This window comes from Ptychodera flava, chromosome 8, assembly GCF_041260155.1.
Source record: "Ptychodera flava strain L36383 chromosome 8, AS_Pfla_20210202, whole genome shotgun sequence".
Lineage (NCBI taxonomy): Eukaryota > Metazoa > Hemichordata > Enteropneusta > Ptychoderidae > Ptychodera > Ptychodera flava.
Genome location: NC_091935.1, coordinates 11,676,412 through 11,697,854, shown reverse-complemented (window position 1 = coordinate 11,697,854; position 21,443 = coordinate 11,676,412). Strand labels below are relative to the sequence as shown.

The following is a 21,443-nucleotide window of genomic DNA, read 5'->3' as shown; positions in this document are numbered from 1 at the left end:
GACATATTTCTCGGTGGACATTGCTAATTTGGAAACATTACTGTACGATTGCAAAATTGGAGAGGGAGATGTTTTGCCATTGCAATGTATCAAAAAGTATCTGATGTACTTGATAGTTTCAACAGGACATGATGGTACCTACCTGTTTGTAGAAACCTTCATAAGTATTGACATGACTTCCTGTGATCTGCAATTGACGAAATGAAATCAGTTTGTAGAATAATTGATAAGGACTGTACAGGACAGGGTGTCAGAGTACACAAAATGATACAAATGTGGGAGTGAGCCATGACCAGGAGAATGGCATTTCTCCACCATATTATCCAACGATAATCTCCATAACATTCTTAAGATCTGTAGGGAACTGTACTATTCTATATATGAATTTTGCGACCATCAAAATAACTTAATTTTAATTAAAAGTTAGTTATACAAATTTTCCATTACACACAAATTTACACAAAATATACATATTTACCAACACACAGAAAGACATATACACATATCATACAGACCCTGGTGACAGCATTAACACCCTAGCGTGCTCAATGAAGTAGTTTGGATGCCAAAAATCAACTTAACGTGGAAAGCACCTTTGGGACAGATATTTGGACTCTGGATCTTTTATATTACTTTTTTGGTCTACCACTTAAGGGAGCTCATTTTGAAGTTCATTGAGTCATTGAGTAACTAAAGTTTTCACCGGCTTACTTTTGTGAAAATCGGAAATTTAATTTTCCCCCATAGAGTTAACACAGGGATGGCAGCCATTTTCAATTTCAAATATCGCTAAATTTAAGATGATCTGTCTCCATAATATCAAAATTTGCACGGTGACCCCTGATTTTTATTCTTGAATTTGAAAGACAATGACTAAAAGTCAGTTTCATTGACGAAAATTTGAGCAAAACGATTGTGTCTTTCGATTTCGTGGTGAATGCTACCTTAACCAATGGAGCAATCCCCAAATATACATGTAATCATGTACCATGTTTACCAGTGGTGGCCTAAATTTTAAATACAACTTCACTTGTACTTTTTTCAGAAGCACGTGCAGAAAAAAAAACACTCTACATTGATTCTTTTTTTATGTTGTACTCCCATAAGGCCTTGTATTAATTATATTAACGTGCAACAGTGTGCGACCTTTCAATGACATCCTCCATGTAAATATAGGACGTACATGTACATGTACCATTTAATGCGACAACCTAGGCAAAATGAAATTTCTACCTAACCATTACACAGACATCACATGAATACAGATCATATATAAGTGGGCCAAAAGGATGACATGGTATAAATAGGTTCTTTGTAAAAACACGGTCTCTAGATAGAGAAGTCTTACATGGTACTGGTTTCCATGGAAACCAATGAGGAGTTTTCAGTCTAGCCATGCCATCATTCTAAACATCATTACTATCCTCATCGTCTTATTCCGTAATATTTCCTAACACAGATGAAAAACTTCAATTACTTGATTGAAACAATTTCACTGTCCCTGAGGTGAATGTACGGGCAGACAGAAATCCATCAAACAGACAATATTTGATGAGTGAATGAATGCAACCATGACAAAGTGGATGATCAACCATCTATTGTACCATCAATAATACAATCTGTGATGATGTCATCTTTCAAAGGGGAAGAAAAGTACATCAGTCTTCATCCCATCTTTCATTATCAACATCAATATTGTCAATTTTCATCTGCAAAACACGCATATCCCCACACTTTGGTGAGTTTATTTCACCGACTGTCCCCCAAGAAAGTTGAAAATGGATCCCTGAACTACTGCAGTCAACATAATCAAAACGCAGACAGACAGATAGCAGGATTCAATCTCATTCTCAGAGCTGTTCCTGCTCATTTCAAAGATAATTACATCATCCCAGCGAGGACTGTTTGCGTGATCACTCTCAGCTTTGGATGCACACAGAATGTCCAATCTCCTTTTTCATCAAAATATCCTGGTGATTCCGAGAAAAAGAAATTAGTTCAGACTGACTCACTGAACGTCACATACAGCGCTGCACTTTTTGATAATTAGCCCGGTGAAGCTTACATACAATGAACCCAATCTCTTCACTGAAACAGGACACGGTGAGTGACAAACAAATGCCGGAAACTGCCAAGGAAACAATTTGAAATCAGGAGACTTCACACAGGTAGCAACTCTCAGTCAGTAAAGTCTAGAGTCAAATTGGATATGTGGCTGAACATGTTGTAAAATATGCTTGTGGTAATTCCTCAGACTAAGATAATCTACATGTACACAATAAACATTTCATAATTTTTTCATTGTACAGCCAACTGTCAAATCTACTCTTCGGAGACAAGACAAGCAGTTTTAATCTTCAGACATGCAATACATGTAGCACATGTTTTTATCCAATTTATAACAACATATAGCGAGAATCATCACCTTCAGATATTTGTAAAGATCTGTGTTTTTGTTAAGGGCGGCAAGCAGGTAATCATTGAACGTTACCAGGGTTTGACATTTTACCAGGGTTCCTCTTCAAGATTAGGGAGACAGCAGAAATGTCGCCAGGGTTCCAAAATCATTTACCAATGTTTCCCAGTAGTACATGTAGCAAGAACTAAAGTGTATATTCATTGGTTATAACAATATCTTTATTATCTGCTCATAAATTTTGTAATAAAAGCGCAGGCACTATCATAACAAACAGGCTAACTAACCAGTGATCTGAAATAATTATTGATTTTTGAAGCCAAGAACAGAGAGATTATCGGATTACATATTGGCCTATTAAGTACATTGACTTTGAAATGATGTCTGCTTGTTGTCCAACGACAGAAACCTCCAGAGGCCCCTGTAGCTATTCTGGCAGTTGCAATGAACGCGCTATCTGACTTGGTTTGTACAGAGCAGACCACTGCGAGTTTCAGGTACGGAGATGGTTGATGTGCTTGACCTTTGAATTCGCAGCATGCAGGTCGTGTGGCTTGACAATGTCTGCTTCTCAAGTTTCAACATTATTGTGAATCAGGAAATAGAATGCTAATTTCTCCGAGCATGAGTGAAATCCATTGGTTCAAACTCTTTTTTTACTTCTGTGTTTGATCATACTTCTGCTCCTGTATATAGTGCATTTCAGTCACGTTGTCTGAGTATTTCTATGTCTCTATACGATAGTTAACCCCTTGTACAGCCCGTAGTGCCCTCCCCAGCTGTAGCTTGAAGGTATGGTTACTATCTTTAGTGCAAAATGAGGCCCAGGCAAAATAACACAAAATCTTACAGGACAATTATAAGGTACACTATTCCTCATCTGTTATCATTGAATTAATTCTTATCAGCTGTACATGTAATTTAACCCTTTTCCTGCCAGACAGTAATAACTGTATCACTTCCCCATCAGCCAAGTCAGTAAAAAGCGGTATTGAGCCAAAACATGATGTATTTTCACCCACTTGGCTTGGTATGTTATAGCACCTTTTGTCAAAAAAAATCAACTTTTTAATACAGTATTATGTTTTCTTCAAATGTATAGTATTGTTAAAATACATCATATGGAATATGTTGTGTTTCATTAATTTTAACCATCTTGACCTGGTGGTGAAATGTGGACTTGGCAGGAAAAGGGATAACGTGCAAGGTACATTCCATGTACTGGTAATATGATTGGTTATGGCCTGCGATTTGTTTTTCAGAATTCACTCATAGATCTGTTATGCTCAGTGAATTTCACTCCCATCTTTCATTGAAAGACACTATATAATACAGTGCAGCAGATACATGTGAATGCACATGAGTGAGAGAGGTGAAAGGTGACCAAGCAAAACAATGGGTGTTTGGTCTCCACCTAGAATGCATTTGCCTCAAGGGTATAATGTGCCTCGGACTCTAAAAATTTTTCAATTGTTTCCTGGTCTACAACTCGTGGGGATTCATTTTAGAGCTCTTGTTGTAAGAAAACTTTTCACCGTCTTAAGTTTTTTGAAAATTGAAAATTTCATTTTTCTCAATAGAGTTAGCGCCTGGATAGCGTCCATTTTGAATTTCAAATATTGGTAAACCTTGCGTAAATCGTTTCTCTAGTATCAAAATTTGCACAGTGAACCCCAATTTTTATTCTTTATTCTGAAAGACGGTTGACATATTCCTTGAGGAAAGTTTGAGCAAAAGTTTAAGTCTTTCACTTTTGAGGTGCATATTTGCTTTTTGCACCAGATGCAGCACAAACCCACATGCTCTGGTTGCACATCCACTTGAGAACATCCACTCAATACTCAACCTGACAGAACTGTCTGTGTATGTGAAGTGTTTACAGAAATGAACTTTGGTCCTACACACCATTCATTTCAATATTCAAACTGCAGGTTTATGAACTGCAGTCAGTGATCAAACACTACTCACTTTTACATAATGCTTCAAAACAAGACAGTAACAGTACACGCAGATGTCTGTTTGGAACTTGCCTATCACAGTACCAGTAGTTTACCCCTCTGCTCTAAATTATTTTAAATTAAATGATTTCTCGAAATTTCCTTGTATCATTCTTTATTATTTATCATATCATACAAATATATTGATGTAGCAAATGCAGATTCTGATTGATCAAGATGTGAAAACAACCATGGTATATTCGCGATTTAAAAACTATCTACTGTTGATTGACCAATCAGAGTGCTCAATTCAGGGTGTTTTATTTACTCATAAAGCCTTGGTCCACAAATTCCAGAAACGAATGACAGCGCCATAGTAAAGTACTGTCAATCAAAAGTGAAGATGTCACAGTGTTCTCCCCAGGATTTTTTGAGAAGAGGGCGAAGACGTGGTGCGAAGCACCACAAGCGACCGCGTCAGCGGGGGGAGGTCAGGAGGGGGGTGTCCCCCCTCCTGCCGTTGGAGCTTTTGAAAAACAGCGATTAAAATGGTGTCATTTGGTGGCACTTGGGGAGTATTTTTTTCAGATTTTTTTCGTATAAAAAACTCAAAGGAAAGGAGATCTGAGACAGTGTACCATAACTTTTATTACAGTTCACTGATTTCAATTATGAAGATTTCATTTTTTGAAAACGAAAACGTAGCGAGAGACATACATTTATTCATCGATGTCAAAATTATCACCATAACACTCAGGTTTGGGGAGCATTTTTTCAGATTTTTTTCGTACAAAAAACTCAAAGGAAAAGAGATCTGAAACAGTGTTCCATAACTTTTATTACAAACGAAAACATAGCGAGTCTAGAGACATACATTTATTCATCGATGGCAAAATTATCACCATAACACTCACGTGTTCTCATCCTGATACAAGTCCGACCGAGCCTAAAATTAGGTTGTTTTGCTTTTGGAAGGAATACACAAACGAAATTCTAACCTCCTATAAAAACTTCAGTGTACTCTGCTGTCCTTGGTTACCCTCAAGCTCCTTGCCATGTTTACTCAGCTAAGTCGGTTACCTAATGCACGGTCCCTATGGAGGGACCGTGGCTAACGTAACGTTACGGACTGAGCCATGCAAATATGGCTGCCTTCGATGAGTTGCACATGGGCTTATGATCTCGGATGACATCACAAACTCGCGAGATTTGCAAGATCGATGAGAATTACGTTTGCAGTCTGCAGGATCGACGCTCACGCTCGCATTTTGCTTGTAAATCACTGTCAACTTTTTTCCCCGTACATTTTATTGTTTTACTTTTTTTAAAAATAAATCTTTTTCATTTCTGGCAAGGGGGCGCTCGGAATTTACAAGAGGGCGCCACGCCCCTTGTACCTTATTCAGGGAGAACACTGAGTCATATTCTGTAGACATCTGGTACGTTTTAATATTCAAATTTGGTAACACAGGCGGAAACCAGCTGCAACACAAAATCTGTTGTGCCCTAGGGCATTTATATAATGTGCCCTAGGGCATTTATAGGATGTTCCATTACATTGGAAGGCTATTTCACAAATACAAGTTTTCATTCATATCCTAAACATGTTACATTGACAAAGGGGACGGTTGACGTAAACACATTGAAAACGAAAATATATCAGTTAGGGGCGATAGTTTTTAAGTCGGATAAAACCCTCGTACTCGGGCTCTTCTGGTATATAAAGTCCAACCCTACGATAAAATGTCTCGGCCTGCGGCCTCGACATTTTATCGTTGGGTTGGACTTTACCGGTATATACCAGAAGAGCCCTCGTACTTGGGCTTTATCCTATACATACATGTACCGTGGTTGGCACATGCGTGAACTTTGGGCAAGAGCAAATATCCTTTTTTGACGTTCCATGCCAGAATTTAAATATATACGATTTTGACCAGTTCACTTCATATATGCACTTGCTATCGCTCGTGCATATTTGTCGTGAACTGGTCAAAATCTCATGGTACACCATCGCTGGGTGTGCTTTATTATATGTATAGATAATGAATGTTCTCACATCAAAGATAATACTCTTGGAATCCATGGTTTATCAAATAGGCCTATACTGCAGAGGGACTCTGGTAGTTACTCTATACTGTACAGTACAGTACAGTACTATCTCTACATTAAGTTCTGCAAATATACTGTAGTTATTGACTTTAATGACTTTGGGGGAGGGGTTAATTTAATTTATGTAAACTTTCTCTACTGTTTCAAACTTCCATATTAATTCTTTGCTACTACTCACAAAACTTAAGAAAAACTTCTGGGTAATCTATATAAAATTGACAGACTTCAGATGTTTCTGATTGTCCTCATCGTTTTTAAACATCTGTTTATTTTGTAATACATGTATATAAAATTCAAATATTTTAATAGCCCTTGCTACTTATCCTTTATCTTTTAATGTCTATTTGTTTCCAATATGCATTAAATTGAAAAAAACAAAAAACACATAGTTCAACAATGATAATCTGTTTGCTGCAAGTTTCAATATTAGAATATTGTGTACATTTAAGTTAAAAAGCGTAATGTTTTGCAGTGATTAGTCCCATACATTTTACATACTGATCTGCTAATATTGCATACGTGTACCGAGGGACGTCACATTTTTTGTCAAAAACATGTAGGGTACTGAAAGAATTGCTTTCCTTGACTATAATATAGTAAAACAACTATGGAAAAAGTGGTAGAAAGTCACTAATTATACATGATGGACAGTATTGTCGCCCTGGTTACTGTTGCTATGGAATCGACACCGGGTATCTGAGGTCAGAAAAGGGAAGAGAAGGTCACAGACAGCTCAGAGTCAGTCAGGAAATCTGATAAGACTGGTTTGGCGGGATCTATTTCTGGAACAGGGGACGTCCAGCTGGTTTTAGTTATGACATCACTGTAACCTGAGCAGGAGTGAGAGTTCATGACCTGGTACTGCAAGGGTCACATGTGTAATATGAGCTTGGGCTCATCTTTTGATTGGGTAAACAAAGCAGCTGAGGACAAGCACTGGACAAAGTGCTTGATGACCCAGATAAACTCTGCAAGTTTTTTTGATTAATCACATCTCCATACGCTTTTTGAACAAACAGGTACGGCATTATCAATGGCTTCTCTCAGATCTAGTTATATTGTAATTCATGCAATGAGTTTCGGTATAACCCTGGTACCCAAAGTGTTAACCCTTTGGAGTGCCCGAGTCAATTTTTGTCACCAGATAACATTTTCAGGTCCAAACATTTTTTTCCAAAAAATTTTGACCCAAACCTGGCATCTATGAAAAGTGCTGTCCATTTGGTCCAAAATTTTCGAATGAATTACAGAAAAGTTCATAAAAATTGGGAATATGTTGCACTAAAATTTTGGCGGGACAAAGGGTTAAAACTGTTAATGGAATTTTCTGTTATTTTCTATTTTCTTGCATCAATAAGGCATTTTGAAAAAATCTCTCAATATCTTTTAAAGACACAGCTATATTATCCAAAGACAGTTTTTTTTTTGCTGATATATTTTATTCTGTGCATTAAACAGCATTATTTGGCCACTATTATATTAAAACATTTCCAATTATCATATGCCTACATCAGCTCTGTGATAAACTCTGCATAGAAAACTCAATCACCTCCATACTGTTTTTCCCAATATGACACCTTGAAACTTTTTACCAAATTGAGGCAAACACAAGGAATAAATGAGCATTATTCTCACTAATTGCTATCTGTGTTGCTACATGTGTAACTAACTTACTGATGACATTTCAGAACAAAGTGGAAAGAGATACAAATTTTCCCTACGCACAATTTTTTAATCTCACGGTGGTAATATTTCCCTTCCCACATCTGTCACAGCTGCTCCAGAAATGTGTTACATGTAATTAATCGTTGGGCATAAGGTATTACCTTCAGAGACCTGATATGGTTTTTGTTAGCTTTTGCTGTATAGCTTGTTAATCCTAAAAATCTTCTGTTGTATCACTGTGTCCACAAACATGATATCTTGCCTTTATATGGATGAAAAGAGTCTGTCCCTCCTTGATCGGCAGATTACATCTGCCTAGACACCTTAGCCTGATTTTTATAGATGGGTCAGCAAATTCTCATCGATGAAAATCAAATATTTGATTGATATTGTCAATCATAAAAAGGAAATTGAAGAATCAAAGATTTCTCATATGATTCTGCGGGTACAATAACAATGGGGCTGTATGTACGTATATATAATAAAAAAATCCTATGAAAAACACATTATTGACCCCTTTTTCCGCAAAATATTGGCTTTAGCACACCCTGTTGTCCTCTGAGGTGCTGTGTTAAGACTACGATAGCGGGGTGTTAAGACTACGATAGCGGGACATGGGAGTGAAAGGATTATGGTTACTGAAGCCATCCCTTCACCACAGTAAAAAAACAGTGTCTTCTTTTTATGATGTGACCTTCAGGGGCAATATTGAAATCCTCTCCCGCACACAGTAGCATCGCTGACACAGAAAAATTAAAAGCATAACCACTGCTCCAAATAGTTGACCCAAAAGAAAACAGAACCCACCATTTCCATTGATTTGATTTGAAAAGATCAGTGACTTGACTGCACAATATCAAATCACATTCATGGATATTTTTAGAAGATACAGGATAGAGTTTCAGCCGATGCAAAAAAAAAAGGCTGTACCACCTACTCGATAAAGTGGTAAGAAGATCCTGAGTTTACAAAAGAAAAACAATTTTGTCCCATTATTGAAGAAACCATCAAATTAAAACGACTATCATGGCTGACCTACTGTAACTTCGAACATTCTTATCAATACAAATATGGAGCAGTTATTTATAAATTGGTATGCGTTCATGTAAACATGAATCATTTTATGGGATATTTTATGACATTTACCCATGTGTACTTTACTATAGTACTTCAGTATTCAAGTTGAGACACATTATTTGAAGGTTAGGTAAATATGCTTGACCTGCCATCCAAATACCACCTAAACCTATCTCCCCCCCCCCTTCCCCCCCCCCCCCCCCCCCATTTTTTTTTCAACAGGTTCACAATCACCATTGATAAACAAGGCATTTGGGCCAATCCACAGTGGTGAAAGAGTTAAGGAAGGACGAGCAAGGAACTGTGTATTAAAGCCCCGATAGCTGTGAATTATATGAATTTTTTTCATGATTTTATTTTCAAACCATCGTCGGTTCGTGTACATGTGCTGACTGAAGGATATGTATAGACATATCACTGCTGCCTGATTTGGACCACGACTACATATTTTAACACCCGTAAAATGGCGCCCCAAAGAAAAGTACATAAATGCAGTATTTCATGCATATACACACTGTGATCATCCAAGAAACAAGCATGATGACATTTAGTTGAATGCACTCACACGATGGCCGACAGTATGTTGTTGTATATCATTATTTTCTCCGTAACATGATTGTTTTTTGAAAGTGGTGGGAAATCTAAAATGATGGTAAAATGTTTGAATTTACATGCCACTTTCGACACTTATGACAGTGTTATACACCACTTAAGTCTTTAATGTGTCTAATTCAAAGAAAACTCTTGGAAAACTGAGGATATTTTGAGATCGGTTTATTACACATTCGCAGCTATTGGAGCTCTAACCCTTTGAGCGCAAAAGTCATTTTTGTTGCCTATATCAAAATATACAACATCAATTTTTTTCTAATTTTTGCTAAAATTTTGATAAAAATCTGAAGCCAATAAAATGTGATGTTCATTTGGTCCAAAAATGTCAAAAAATTACACAAAAATTCACAAAATTGGTAAAATGTTGCACACTATAATTTTGGTGGGAAAAATTGCAGTGCTCAAAGGGTTAATGTAGTGCTTACATAAATAGAACCACAAGAAAACTTGTGCTGAAGTGGTAAAGTGACATGATAAACCTTTTGTAAGTTCTGACCAAATCAGTTAGTTCAATAAATTAAGGAAAATCATGTCACCAGTACCACTGGAGTCCCAACAACCTTTTGCAAACAAGCTATTGACAGAGTTGACCTACAAAGCATCCACAATGATAAGAAATCAATGGCAACAACTTCGGTCTTCACCTTGAACTCTGCCATTATATTGTCACCATGGACAATAGTAGTGTTGTCGCTAGGGATGGGAACCTGGAAAAATGGCTAGAAACTACTGTTTTTGCTATCTCTGCATGCGATTGCTCTCATATGCCAGAGGCAATTCTTGTACAATGACTTACAGACTCCTAAACTTTGATTAGCTTGCCTGCACAGAAATATTGATATTCTCCCAACCAATGTGTTATCAGTATATTTTCTAATACACCACCTGTTATGATTGTCTGTGAATGCAGCAGATCAAGTGTCTTTCGTTGTTGTTTATCAAAGCTGCAGGGAACAAACCTTTATATGTTAGGACACTGAAAGGGACAAATTGCTCTTTTTAGACTTTTTTGTGATATCAAGAAAACCTAGAATACTTGCATAAAGTCATTCAGTGTACAAAATGACAATGGTATATTACTGCAAACATGTTAAAAATTACCCTTTTGCTGAATGTAAACAGATGTTTTCATTTGTGACCTACAGACAAAATTATTTTTTCTATTCAAACTTACTTTCCTGTGACATACATAAACACTGCCACAATGTAAGGGAAGGCTGCTATCCTTATCTATACAATGTTTCCAAAATTTCCAAAGCTTGCATGAGGTCCAAACTTTATGCAACGGTGTATGTTCAGCCATGCATGGTGAACTTGATTTTTTGGTACAGACTATAAATGTTTCACTAGCACTTAATGTCATGTCTGGCTGCAAGCAGAGTTGAGGTTGTGCACAGTTGACCAGTATATCAGCATGTTTCAAGAAGTCAAACGACACAAACTATTTTTTATCTCAAAGTTCATGAAACTAGCTCACTTACTCCCTTTAAAAAAAATAATAAAAAAATAAGGCAAACTAGCCATAAATGATAAAGATGACATAATTTGTATCCCAGTAATCAAAAATTGAAACAACTTAATTCCGAAAGTTGACCTACTCTGCCTGCAGTGCCAATATCCACTGTTTGAAAAAGTTTACCTCAAGCACTAACCCAAAACTTTGCAGTCTACATACAAAAAGGCTCATGTGACAGCAGGTTGAATACTAAAGGCAACTAAACAAAATGTTGAAAAGGTGACTGCAAACAAAAATTACAAAAAATTAAATTATGTAGAAGCCTGTCAATTGTTGTTGAGCGTCATTACAGAATACTCATAGACTCAAGACTCAAATGCATTTTAATACCCCCTAAGAGTTGAAACACCAAAGCAATGATCAGGTCCAAGCTCAAGGATCAAAACATGACATATTTGATCATCTATTGTTATGCAAATTGTTAACACTCCCACATAGGAAATTCCATATAGCTGTAGCTACATGTCAAACACATCTTTCATGTGAAAATCCTGAGGCATACTTGTAGTATGAACTGTATCGCTGAGCTTCACACCTACTCTAACGCTTGCTATTCAAAGGTGAGGCTCTAAGTAAACACTGTATGACGATATGTTTATTTTTGTGAGTAGTGGAAACTATATGTACCGGGTACACTGAAAATTACAACGTGCGATTTACAATATTCTACAGGAAAGTTTAAAGTCACTTCCTTGGATGTAATTGGCCCGCTGGATGATGGTATTACAAGATAGTCAATATTTTTCGAAGGAGCACGACTATACAGTTAATTACATAATACGGTATATGAACAGGGACAAGGTTTCAATGCCAATCATATGACATCATAATCCGGACGTCAGTGTTGATTTTGTTGATAAACTCACAATGGCTCTCGGCAGGGTTCTTTATGTATCCATGAATGTAAATAATTTCACCGAAAATTACGTTTTACAAGATAGGTTTTCAACGTATGATATCTTGTCTTGCGATGAACAACGCCCCGGTTCTTACGGGTAGCTGGGACTGAACGAGACACGGATCGGTACACTAGTGTTTTTTGCGCAAGAGCGCTTTCAATTCGAGTAAGCTGGAAATTATCTCTTTAAACTACATGTAATTAGGACTACCAGATATATCAGCGAAAGCATATACATCTCGACCGTTGCAGGTTTACGAGTAATTGCCGAGCTCAATTCACGGGGCCCTCGGTCCACGAATAACTGTCTGAATAAGGCTCCACATGCGCCCTGTCTGCAGGCTGTAATAGATGTTTTCGTACCATCCCCCTTAAAGCGAACAGATCCATGGCCCTACCGTACTTGTCGTGTTATCAAGAAAATATTCTCCCTTGTTGAGAGTTAAATTTATCATCATACGACCAAAGATCTTTCAAGAAACCGAAGTACATCAGTTTATGTCTCTACTTACCAAAGAGATCGGGGTCGCTGCCAGCGCCGCCATCTTGGCCTAATTGTATTTATTCCCACGATGCACTGTAACCGGATGGAGCATAAGGGAGACGTCGTCGGTCAATGCGAAAACCGCGGAACCGTCTAATACTGCATTGTGGTTTGGGATCAAATTACAAAGATATCCTTACAAAACAATTGAATTACATAAATATCATTATAGAGTAAATATAGATTCTGTACGCGTCGCACGAGTATAAAATCCTTTGGAGATGGTTCCTGCTAGTCAACTGTAGGCCCTAGGCCTAATCAGTATGATTCAGTAATCGGCTTATGATGAACAACGAAATAGATACATAACGAAATCGCGAAATCACGAAATGACATTATTTCCACAACCCCCAAAATTTTTCCCAATAAAATCTAATATTTATATAATGTCCGTGACCACAGCAGTTGGTTTACTGGGTTTAATGAACGGATTAGGTACGTAACGGAATATTTTGAAGTGACTTCAATCACGGTCGAACTACAAAGTGATACATGGCGAAATCATGGGCCGCCATGAAAATATCAGTGTGAACACGTACTCCCACAGTCACTACAGTACCTGTTTAGTCAGGGGAGGCTGTGAACTTCACAAATCTCTCTCGAAATAAAGCCATAACATTTTGGAATTGAGGTTTTTAATCTTCAAACACCTGCACAAATCCAACGAGGTAAAATACAAATAGTAATTCGGCCATAGCTGTGATATCGAAGCGGCACTTGTGGCTCGTATCGAACGCGCTCGGGTCATTGGGTTCACCGGCGATGACCCCAATGACCCGAGCGCGTTCGATAAAGTGCCGCTGCGATATCACAGCTAATTCGGCCACAGGCGCTCCTTAGCTGGGTAGTCTGCTAAGTAGATCGATTTTCGGATCGATGTATCGATCCCGTAGTCGATATGCCCGCCACTGCAACCTCAGTCGCGGGCATATCGACTACGGGATCAATAGATCGATCCGAAAATCGATCTACTTAGCAGACTACCCAGCTAAGGTCCAGCGCCTGTGAATTCGGCCATTGTTTTCGCAGCACACACGCTGCAGCGCCACAAGTGCCGCTTCGATATCACAGCTATGGCCGAATTACTATTTGTATTTTACCTCGTTGGATTTGTGCAGGTGTTTGAAGATTAAAAACCTCAATTCCAAAATGTTATGGCTTTATTTCGAGAGAGATTTGTGAAGTTCACAGCCTCCCCTGACTAAACAGGTACTGTAGTGACTGTGGGAGTACGTGTTCACACTGATATTTTCATGGCGGCCCATGATTTCGCCATGTATCACTTTGTAGTTCGACCGTGATTGAAGTCACTTCAAAATATTCCGTTACGTACCTAATCCGTTCATTAAACCCAGTAAACCAACTGCTGTGGTCACGGACATTATATAAATATTAGATTTTATTGGAAAAAATTTTGGGGGTTGTGGAAATAATGTCATTTCGTGATTTCGCGATTTCGTTATGTATCTATTTCGTTGTTCATCATAAGCCCAAGCTTCTTATTAAAATCGGCCCAGTCCTCAATCCCTGGTTCTCAAATTAGTGGTTGATGATATTGACTGTTTTTGTGATTTTAGTCTTTTGTTTTCCTTTGAAAGTTCTGTACAGTTAGTTAATTTATTAGAAATATATTTGATGATTTCTTGTTCACTTTGAACATTGATATCTGCAGCAAACGGCCAACCTCATACCAAGATGCAGGTGCACTTAATCCACAATTCTCTTCTTTTCTGTAGGTGCCCAGGCCTACCTGACATACCGTGCACACAATATTATGCCTATATACTCGGTCGTATCCCGGGGTCGTATGTAAGCTTGCTTGCGTGCTTAATTAATCGTTGACTGACTGACTCAACCAACCTATCCTCCATTCGCTGGGGACTGGTCAGTTTCTTCAGCCTGGGTAGGCCTATAGGCTTATAAGCTTATAATTTCAAATCATAGTTTACCAGTTGAAGTCGGTCTCTACAAGAATATCTTTAGACACCTTAGACTTTGTACTTTATGCAAAAGTGATGTTGGATGGTTGTTTGTTGGTGCTCAACATGGAAGCTCAAACTAAATGTTGAGAAATGTTGTTGCATTACTTTTTCGAATCAACCAAGAAGTTTTAAATTATGCTATGCTATTGATACAGTACCGATCCCACGATGTACATCTGTAAACGACTTGGTGTCATCCTTAGTAGCCCCATGGACTTCTCTGAGCATATCGATAATGCAGTTAAGAAAGCAATGCGTAACCTTGGCTTTTTAAAGCGGTAGTGTAATGATTTCAGTGATATTAAATTTTTAAAGACACTATATCGCCCTGGTACGCAGCAGTCTCGAATACTGTTCTGTTATCTGGAATCCGTGGCAGCAGAATCATCTTGTTGATAAGGTTGAACGTGGTTCAAAAGAAATTCATTAAGTACTTGTGTTTTAAACTGAATAGCTATAATATAATATATATATATATTATATTAGTTTATTCGGTAATATAGGCCACCGGCCTTTTTTACAATACAGGAAAAATAAACACAGACAAACTAGGGGCTTACACAAAGACTTGTTTGACAACAAAACAACATATTTCTTGAAAAGTATATTTACAGTAAATTCTCTCTTCGTCTGAAACTGTAAAAAATATACTTTGATAGTTTCAAAATTGTACGATGACACGGAGAATTCATCAGATTTATAAATTTCCTAAGAGATGGTATTTCATAATAATATGGTGAAAGAAAACGTTTTCTCAAATCAGTGTACACAGGACACACCAAACAGAAGTGAAACTCATTTTCAATCTGATGCATATCACATAATTGGCATAGCCTGTCTTCCCTTGGCATATTCTCAAATCGACCACTTTCAATGCAAAGATTATGGTTTGAAACTCTAAGTTTACAAAGTGCTCTTCTAAATCTATCAATATTCACAACACTTAAATATTTCTCGAAAACAAGGTTATTTTTATACAATCGATAAGTATCCAACTTTGAGACAGTATCAAGATTTATTTTCCATTGCTGGGAACCAATATCAGAGTTTCTTTGTTTGAACTCAGAAAGAAAAGTAACCTCATTGCCTACGGTTTGCATTACCCAAACAATACCAAAACCAAAGCTGAATAAAAGGTCTTTAACATTTTTAGCCCAGCAACAGTACCCCTTTTCTGCCATATCAAATTGATAATTATAACATTGTTTAAGATATGTATCATTGTCACTACGTAACAATTTCAGCCAGTATTTAATAATACGAGGCAATCTCACTGATTGTAATGGCAATCGACCAAGTTCTCCCAAAACAGCAGAGTTACATGTTCTTGTACTAACCTTAAGGACATACTTACAGAATAAATTATGAACTTTTTCAATAGCAAAACCTTTATGAAATCCCCACACTTCACATCCATACATGAGAATTGGTAATACTTTACAGTCAAATATTCTTAAAGCTATCTTAATATCCAGATCCTTAAATTTATGCAACTTTTTTTAATATTATACACTGCTTTTTTACCCTGTATGGCCAAGTTTTCTTGGGCACTTGTCCATATACCTGAGCAGGAAATCATTAAACCAAGGTAGTTAAAATAAGAAACTACTTCCACCTGAATTCCTTCCAAATACCATTTTTCATAATTTTTCAACCTCCCTCCATTTCTAAAAACCATAATTTTTGTCTTGCTTGCATTAATTTTTAACTTCCATTTCTTACAGTAATTGCTAAGTTTATCTAGTTGTCGTTGCAAACCAATTACATTACTGGAAAAAATAATTAAATCGTCAGCAAATAATAAATACAATAGCTTTAACATTCCAACATACACTCCATTATATAGACCACTATTCAGGGTTTCTCCAATGTCATCAAAAAAGAGTAAACAGAAGAGGAGGAAGTACAGATCCTTGCTGGACTCCAAATGTACAGTTAAAAATTCACTTATTCCTTGAGGTGTTCTGTCACAAGATTTTTCATTATCATAGATTTTAATAGTTTCAACATTTTGCCTTTCATACCTAGCTTCAAAAGTTTATAGAACATTGTGCTGCTATCAATTCTGTCAAAAGCTATCTATAAATGCACAGTATAACCTAGTTTGTGTTTTGAAAGGTACTTCCAGACCGTGGTGTCAAGTATAAAATGTTATCATTAGTACTATGATTCTTTCGAAAACCGGCTTGTACTTCTGAAAGAGGGCAATTATTGTCAACAAATTTTAAGATACGCATATACATAATATTGCAGAAGATCTTAGTAATAATGGGTAGAAGCGTGATACCTCTATAATTGTTCGCAGAGTCACGAGACCCGTTTTGGAAAAACAAACAATCATGCCTTTCGCCCATTCGATTGAAATGTTACCTGAGTTGAAAATTTTATTACACAGTGTCAGTAGTATGAAACTAAATTCTTGGCCAGAACACTTTAAAAAATCCACAGGTATACCATCGACACCTGCAGCTTTACCGGTTTTTAACTTCTTGATTGACGAGTCAATTTCCTCAAGAGTAATTTCACTGTCAAGAATATTACTATCTACATCAATACTTTCTAATCCACTACTTACAGACTCATGGAAAGAAAAAGAATCATTTACACAATCTTCAACTTCCTGGTAAAAATCCCGAAACTCATCATCTGAATTACCTGGGGTATTGAACAAAGTAGAGAAGTAGTCGACCCACTCTTTAGGAGATATTGTATCTGAGGCTCCAGGAGTGAAAGGCCTCAACATAGACCAAAACGTTTTGAATTGACATCCTGAGCTGCTTCAACAAAATCCCTCTGTTTAGACATATCCCACATTTTCTTCTTATCCTTCAGAAGGTTGCGATATTTACGTTGAAGAGATTTAAAATCACCAAAAGAAGAAGCATGAGGCATACTTTTATGAAGTTTAAGTGCCTTTTTAACATCAGACTTCAATCTACTACATTCCTCATCCCACCATTCATTTACTTTGACAAAGCGATTTTTTACTTGACCTTTAACCATACATTCAAGTGACTTATAAATCAAATTATTTAAGCAATCAATGGCATCATTTATATGCCCGCCATCTATTAATTCACACAATTCAGACAAACCAAAGTTCGTAAGTTCATTTCTCCAAAAGCTTCTCACATTTTCGGTGAGGTTTCCCTTCCATTTACAGCTAAACACATTGTTATTACCAGTATTGGTAACATTAGCTTGGTATTGTGCACTAACATTACATGCAAGTAATTGTAACTTAAAAAGCAGAGGCTGATGATCTGACTCTGGTCTAGTATCAATATACATATCTGATAGTAATTGCAAAAAACTGTAGGGCAATAACAGATAATCCACAACACTGCCACCATTTTCTGTTACATAAGTGTAATCACCACTGCCTTTGTTTTTAAAATATCTACCATTAACAATTATTAACTCTGTACTTTTACACAAGTCGAGTAAATGTCTACCATAATCGTTAACAACTGTGTCATGTGACTCACGTGGTGGTAAAACAGGATTGACGTAACTGTCATCAATCGGTAAAAATCTGTTATTACTCTCAATTGTATCGGTGAGATTACCAGTACGGGCATTAAATCACCGCATATAACAACCAGGCCTTCATCATTCATAGCTGTGTAGTTGGCCAATTCGTTTTCAAGTACCTTGAACATTTCATCGTTGGCATATTGGGATGACCTTTCTGGTGAGAAATAAGTAACACAAACTAGAAGGGAATTGATTATGTAATCTTCTTTCAGAGAAATTTTCACCCAAAGAAAATCTTCAGCTGCACTGGGCAGCTGTTCAACATCTTTACATATCGATTTCTTCACAAAGCATGACACTCCACCTGAATACCTTCCAAGTTGGGTGCGTTTTTGTCTAGCCACGTTTACAGATACATAGTCGGCCAAATTAAACTGGGTAGAATTACGGGCCCATGTTTCTGTCAAACAAATTACATGAAAATTGGTTAAATAAGAAATAAATTCCTGGTCCAAAAACTTACTGCTTAAACCATTAATATTCCAACAAATAAATGAAATACCAACATCAATAAATTGACCTGCAGTTCCATTACTACTTTTAGATGGGCTGTTAGTGTTAGTCCCGTTGCTATTATTACGGCTTTGGCCTAACCCCTATCTATGATTATTAGCCATCACGGCACAAATGTCTTTAGAGGCTTCGTCATAAACATACAGTGATCCGTCGATCTTCAACTTGTCGTAATTGAGGAAGGCACGTTTCCCTTCATCTCTGGCTTTCTTTAAAAACGGAGCCAACTTTCTTCTAGCCTCACGTGTCATTGGTGAAAAGTCCTCGGAAACACCGAACGGGGTATTCTTCAACCGCCTCCTTGAAGTTTGTAAAACTTGCTCTCTTTGTTTGAACCGCGAAAACTTTGCAATAATTGGCTGAGGACGGGACTTAGCATTGGTCAGTCTGTGAACCCTCTCAAAATCGAAATTACTCCCATCCAGATCCAATGTCTCGGAAATAAATGACTTTACCTTACTTTCTGATTCTTCCCAGGTTTCGTTGGGTGACTGCTCAATGCCGTAGATCAATAAATTATCACGCTTCATTCTCCCTTTCATGTCGTCCAGTTCTCGTGTCAGGAAACTTACACTATCCTTTAAATTCATATTCTCTTCAGCCAACTTCTCACAATTTCGATAACTTCGTTCAAGTTCCTTTCGTAAACTGGAGACTTCTTCTTTCAATTCATCCACTCTTCCGTGCACATCTTTAATGGCCACATCAATTTGCCCACTGAGATCAATTTTAAGTTCTCTGATTTCACGAATTACGTCGGCTGTATCAAATGTCTCATCGGGATTCACCGTTGCACTTGAAGTGGGCGTTCTAGGGTCACTTTGGCTGATAGAATTAGTAATTTTGGTTTGCCTAGAGGATCTTGGACCGGGGTTGAGTTCCACATCTCCGCAAATGGTCAGTAGAAACGGCACGAACACCTGGGACCGAGAAGTTTCTGGCATCGTGACACTGGATATCGTGTCGCTTGTAACGAAACGTTGGTCGAGGTTTGGTAAATTCACCCTTAAACGATTAATATCAACATCCATGTAGGTAGATAGTGTCAGTGTGTTCGGTAAATCAAGTTTCAGAAACAGGTAACTCACTGATAATGCCAGACCAACGATGAACGATGTCGCCGCAGTCCTGAACAGCAGCTCCAGAACAGGTGGCCATTTGGCATGCTTAGTAGTCGCATTGTTGAACGACTCAACACACCGCCAAGATGAAGGGTGAAAAAACACACCAATACGACTCCGCCACATTTGCAATGAGATACCCATAGTTTGGGATGATTTTACACATGAACTTGAACCGTAGCGTAGTCGAATCTGCTGTCTGTCGTTAAATAACTCGTTTAAACTGAATATGCGCTATTGTTCATCAGGATATACAGAATTATGCAAATTTTTCAATTTGTCTCCTTTACACAATCGTAGGAAGGTTTCTGATCTTAGCTTCCTGTACAAATGTGTTCATTCTGTGGTAAATTGTTCTCGTTTAACTCAAATCCCACTGAACGTTCAACGTAGTCTACGGGTATACCTGCAGAACCAATGTTCGTAAACACCGTCTCCGGATCCTTTTTGCCATGTGCTTTGAGCACTTATAACGATATTTCAAAATTACGCTCGAGTATTGACATATTTGACAAAGTTAGTCTTTTTAAAGCAAGTGTAATGAATTATTTTTATTCGTGATTTGTATGTTCTTTGTAAGTCTTTTGCGTCAATTGTATATTTGTCTATAATTTTATGTAATTTCTATGTTTTGCGGAGCCTGTAATTGGGAATTTACTCCTGTTGGTTTTCCGAATAAATAAATAAATAAATAAATAAAATTTCATTATATTATGACTTGTCAAAGTGCACCTCCACAAGGTTTTTATACTTACTGTAATTTTGATATTCAGGCTCAGCTGAAACATTTTGACAAATGCCCTTCTTCAAACTCATAATGTCTCGTTCCGATGATTCCTTCGTGCATATTACTGCAAGTTCTTTAATGAGCTGATGAAAGCCGAAGTTTTTCAACATCTTGTTATTCTTTTGTATTGCATTTTATGCCAATGTCACATGTGTACACGGCTAAATAAATAAATAAGAAATTATCTAAAAAAAAATTACTCCAGACTTCGCTCATCCCCCTCCTCCTCAACACTTCGGGCGTGCATCTCAGTGCAAGAACATTTACTGCTGTTGTAGTAATTCCTGTTTTGAACAGACGGATCCCATTAGCCTATTTGTAAAATTCAGGAAAAGTTGAAACAATTTTTAGGCTGTGTACCAGGATCCTTCATATCGCATTCCATGCATAGGTTTGACGATGTCTTGAGAACTTCTGAGTGTAAATCTGCCATATCAAAAGATGGTCTACGGAAACAGCCGTCAAAATTCGTGCCCTGGGATAGCATCAATTGATATTTGGTGCAAGAACTTCGTAGTTTCGGAGGCTATTGACTAAACTTTCAGAGTAATATAATATTTCTCTTAAATAATCTGGAACAATTTGAAATGTTAATGTGTTCACAACGTGCGTTTCTTTCGCGAATTATGAAGCCCACACTGACAAGTATGAGCAATGTGGAGAAGTATCTACTGCAAAAACAAATTATGCACAAAGAGTAAACAAGATGGCAACTTGAAGAATAAGCTT

The 21,443-nt window shown here is 37.4% G+C and overlaps 2 protein-coding genes across 2 annotated transcripts in view; both read right to left on the bottom strand.

Annotated features, from left to right (window-relative positions):
- Nucleotides 1–12,800, bottom strand: part of LOC139138482 (epidermal growth factor receptor substrate 15-like 1) — a 32,568-nt gene extending 19,768 nt beyond the window's left edge. The window contains exons 1-2 of the mRNA XM_070706874.1: nucleotides 12,743–12,800; nucleotides 143–187 (exon numbers count right to left, since the gene is read on the bottom strand). Coding sequence (XP_070562975.1) covers nucleotides 143–187; nucleotides 12,743–12,775 — 78 coding nt within the window. The 5' untranslated portion in view covers nucleotides 12,776–12,800. The remainder of the gene's footprint in view (nucleotides 1–142; nucleotides 188–12,742) is intronic.
- Nucleotides 12,801–18,889: 6,089 nt separating this feature from the next.
- Nucleotides 18,890–19,750, bottom strand: LOC139139522 (uncharacterized). Its single transcript, XM_070708435.1, has one exon. It carries the CDS (start codon nucleotides 19,748–19,750, stop codon nucleotides 18,890–18,892), a length of 861 nt encoding a protein of 286 aa, XP_070564536.1.
- Nucleotides 19,751–21,443: the final 1,693 nt, after the last annotated feature.

Coding starts and splice junctions, on each gene's coding strand:
- LOC139139522 (XM_070708435.1), bottom strand. CDS start 19,750: ATGCCAGAAACTTCTCGGTCCCAGGTGTTCGTGCCGTTTCTACTGACC.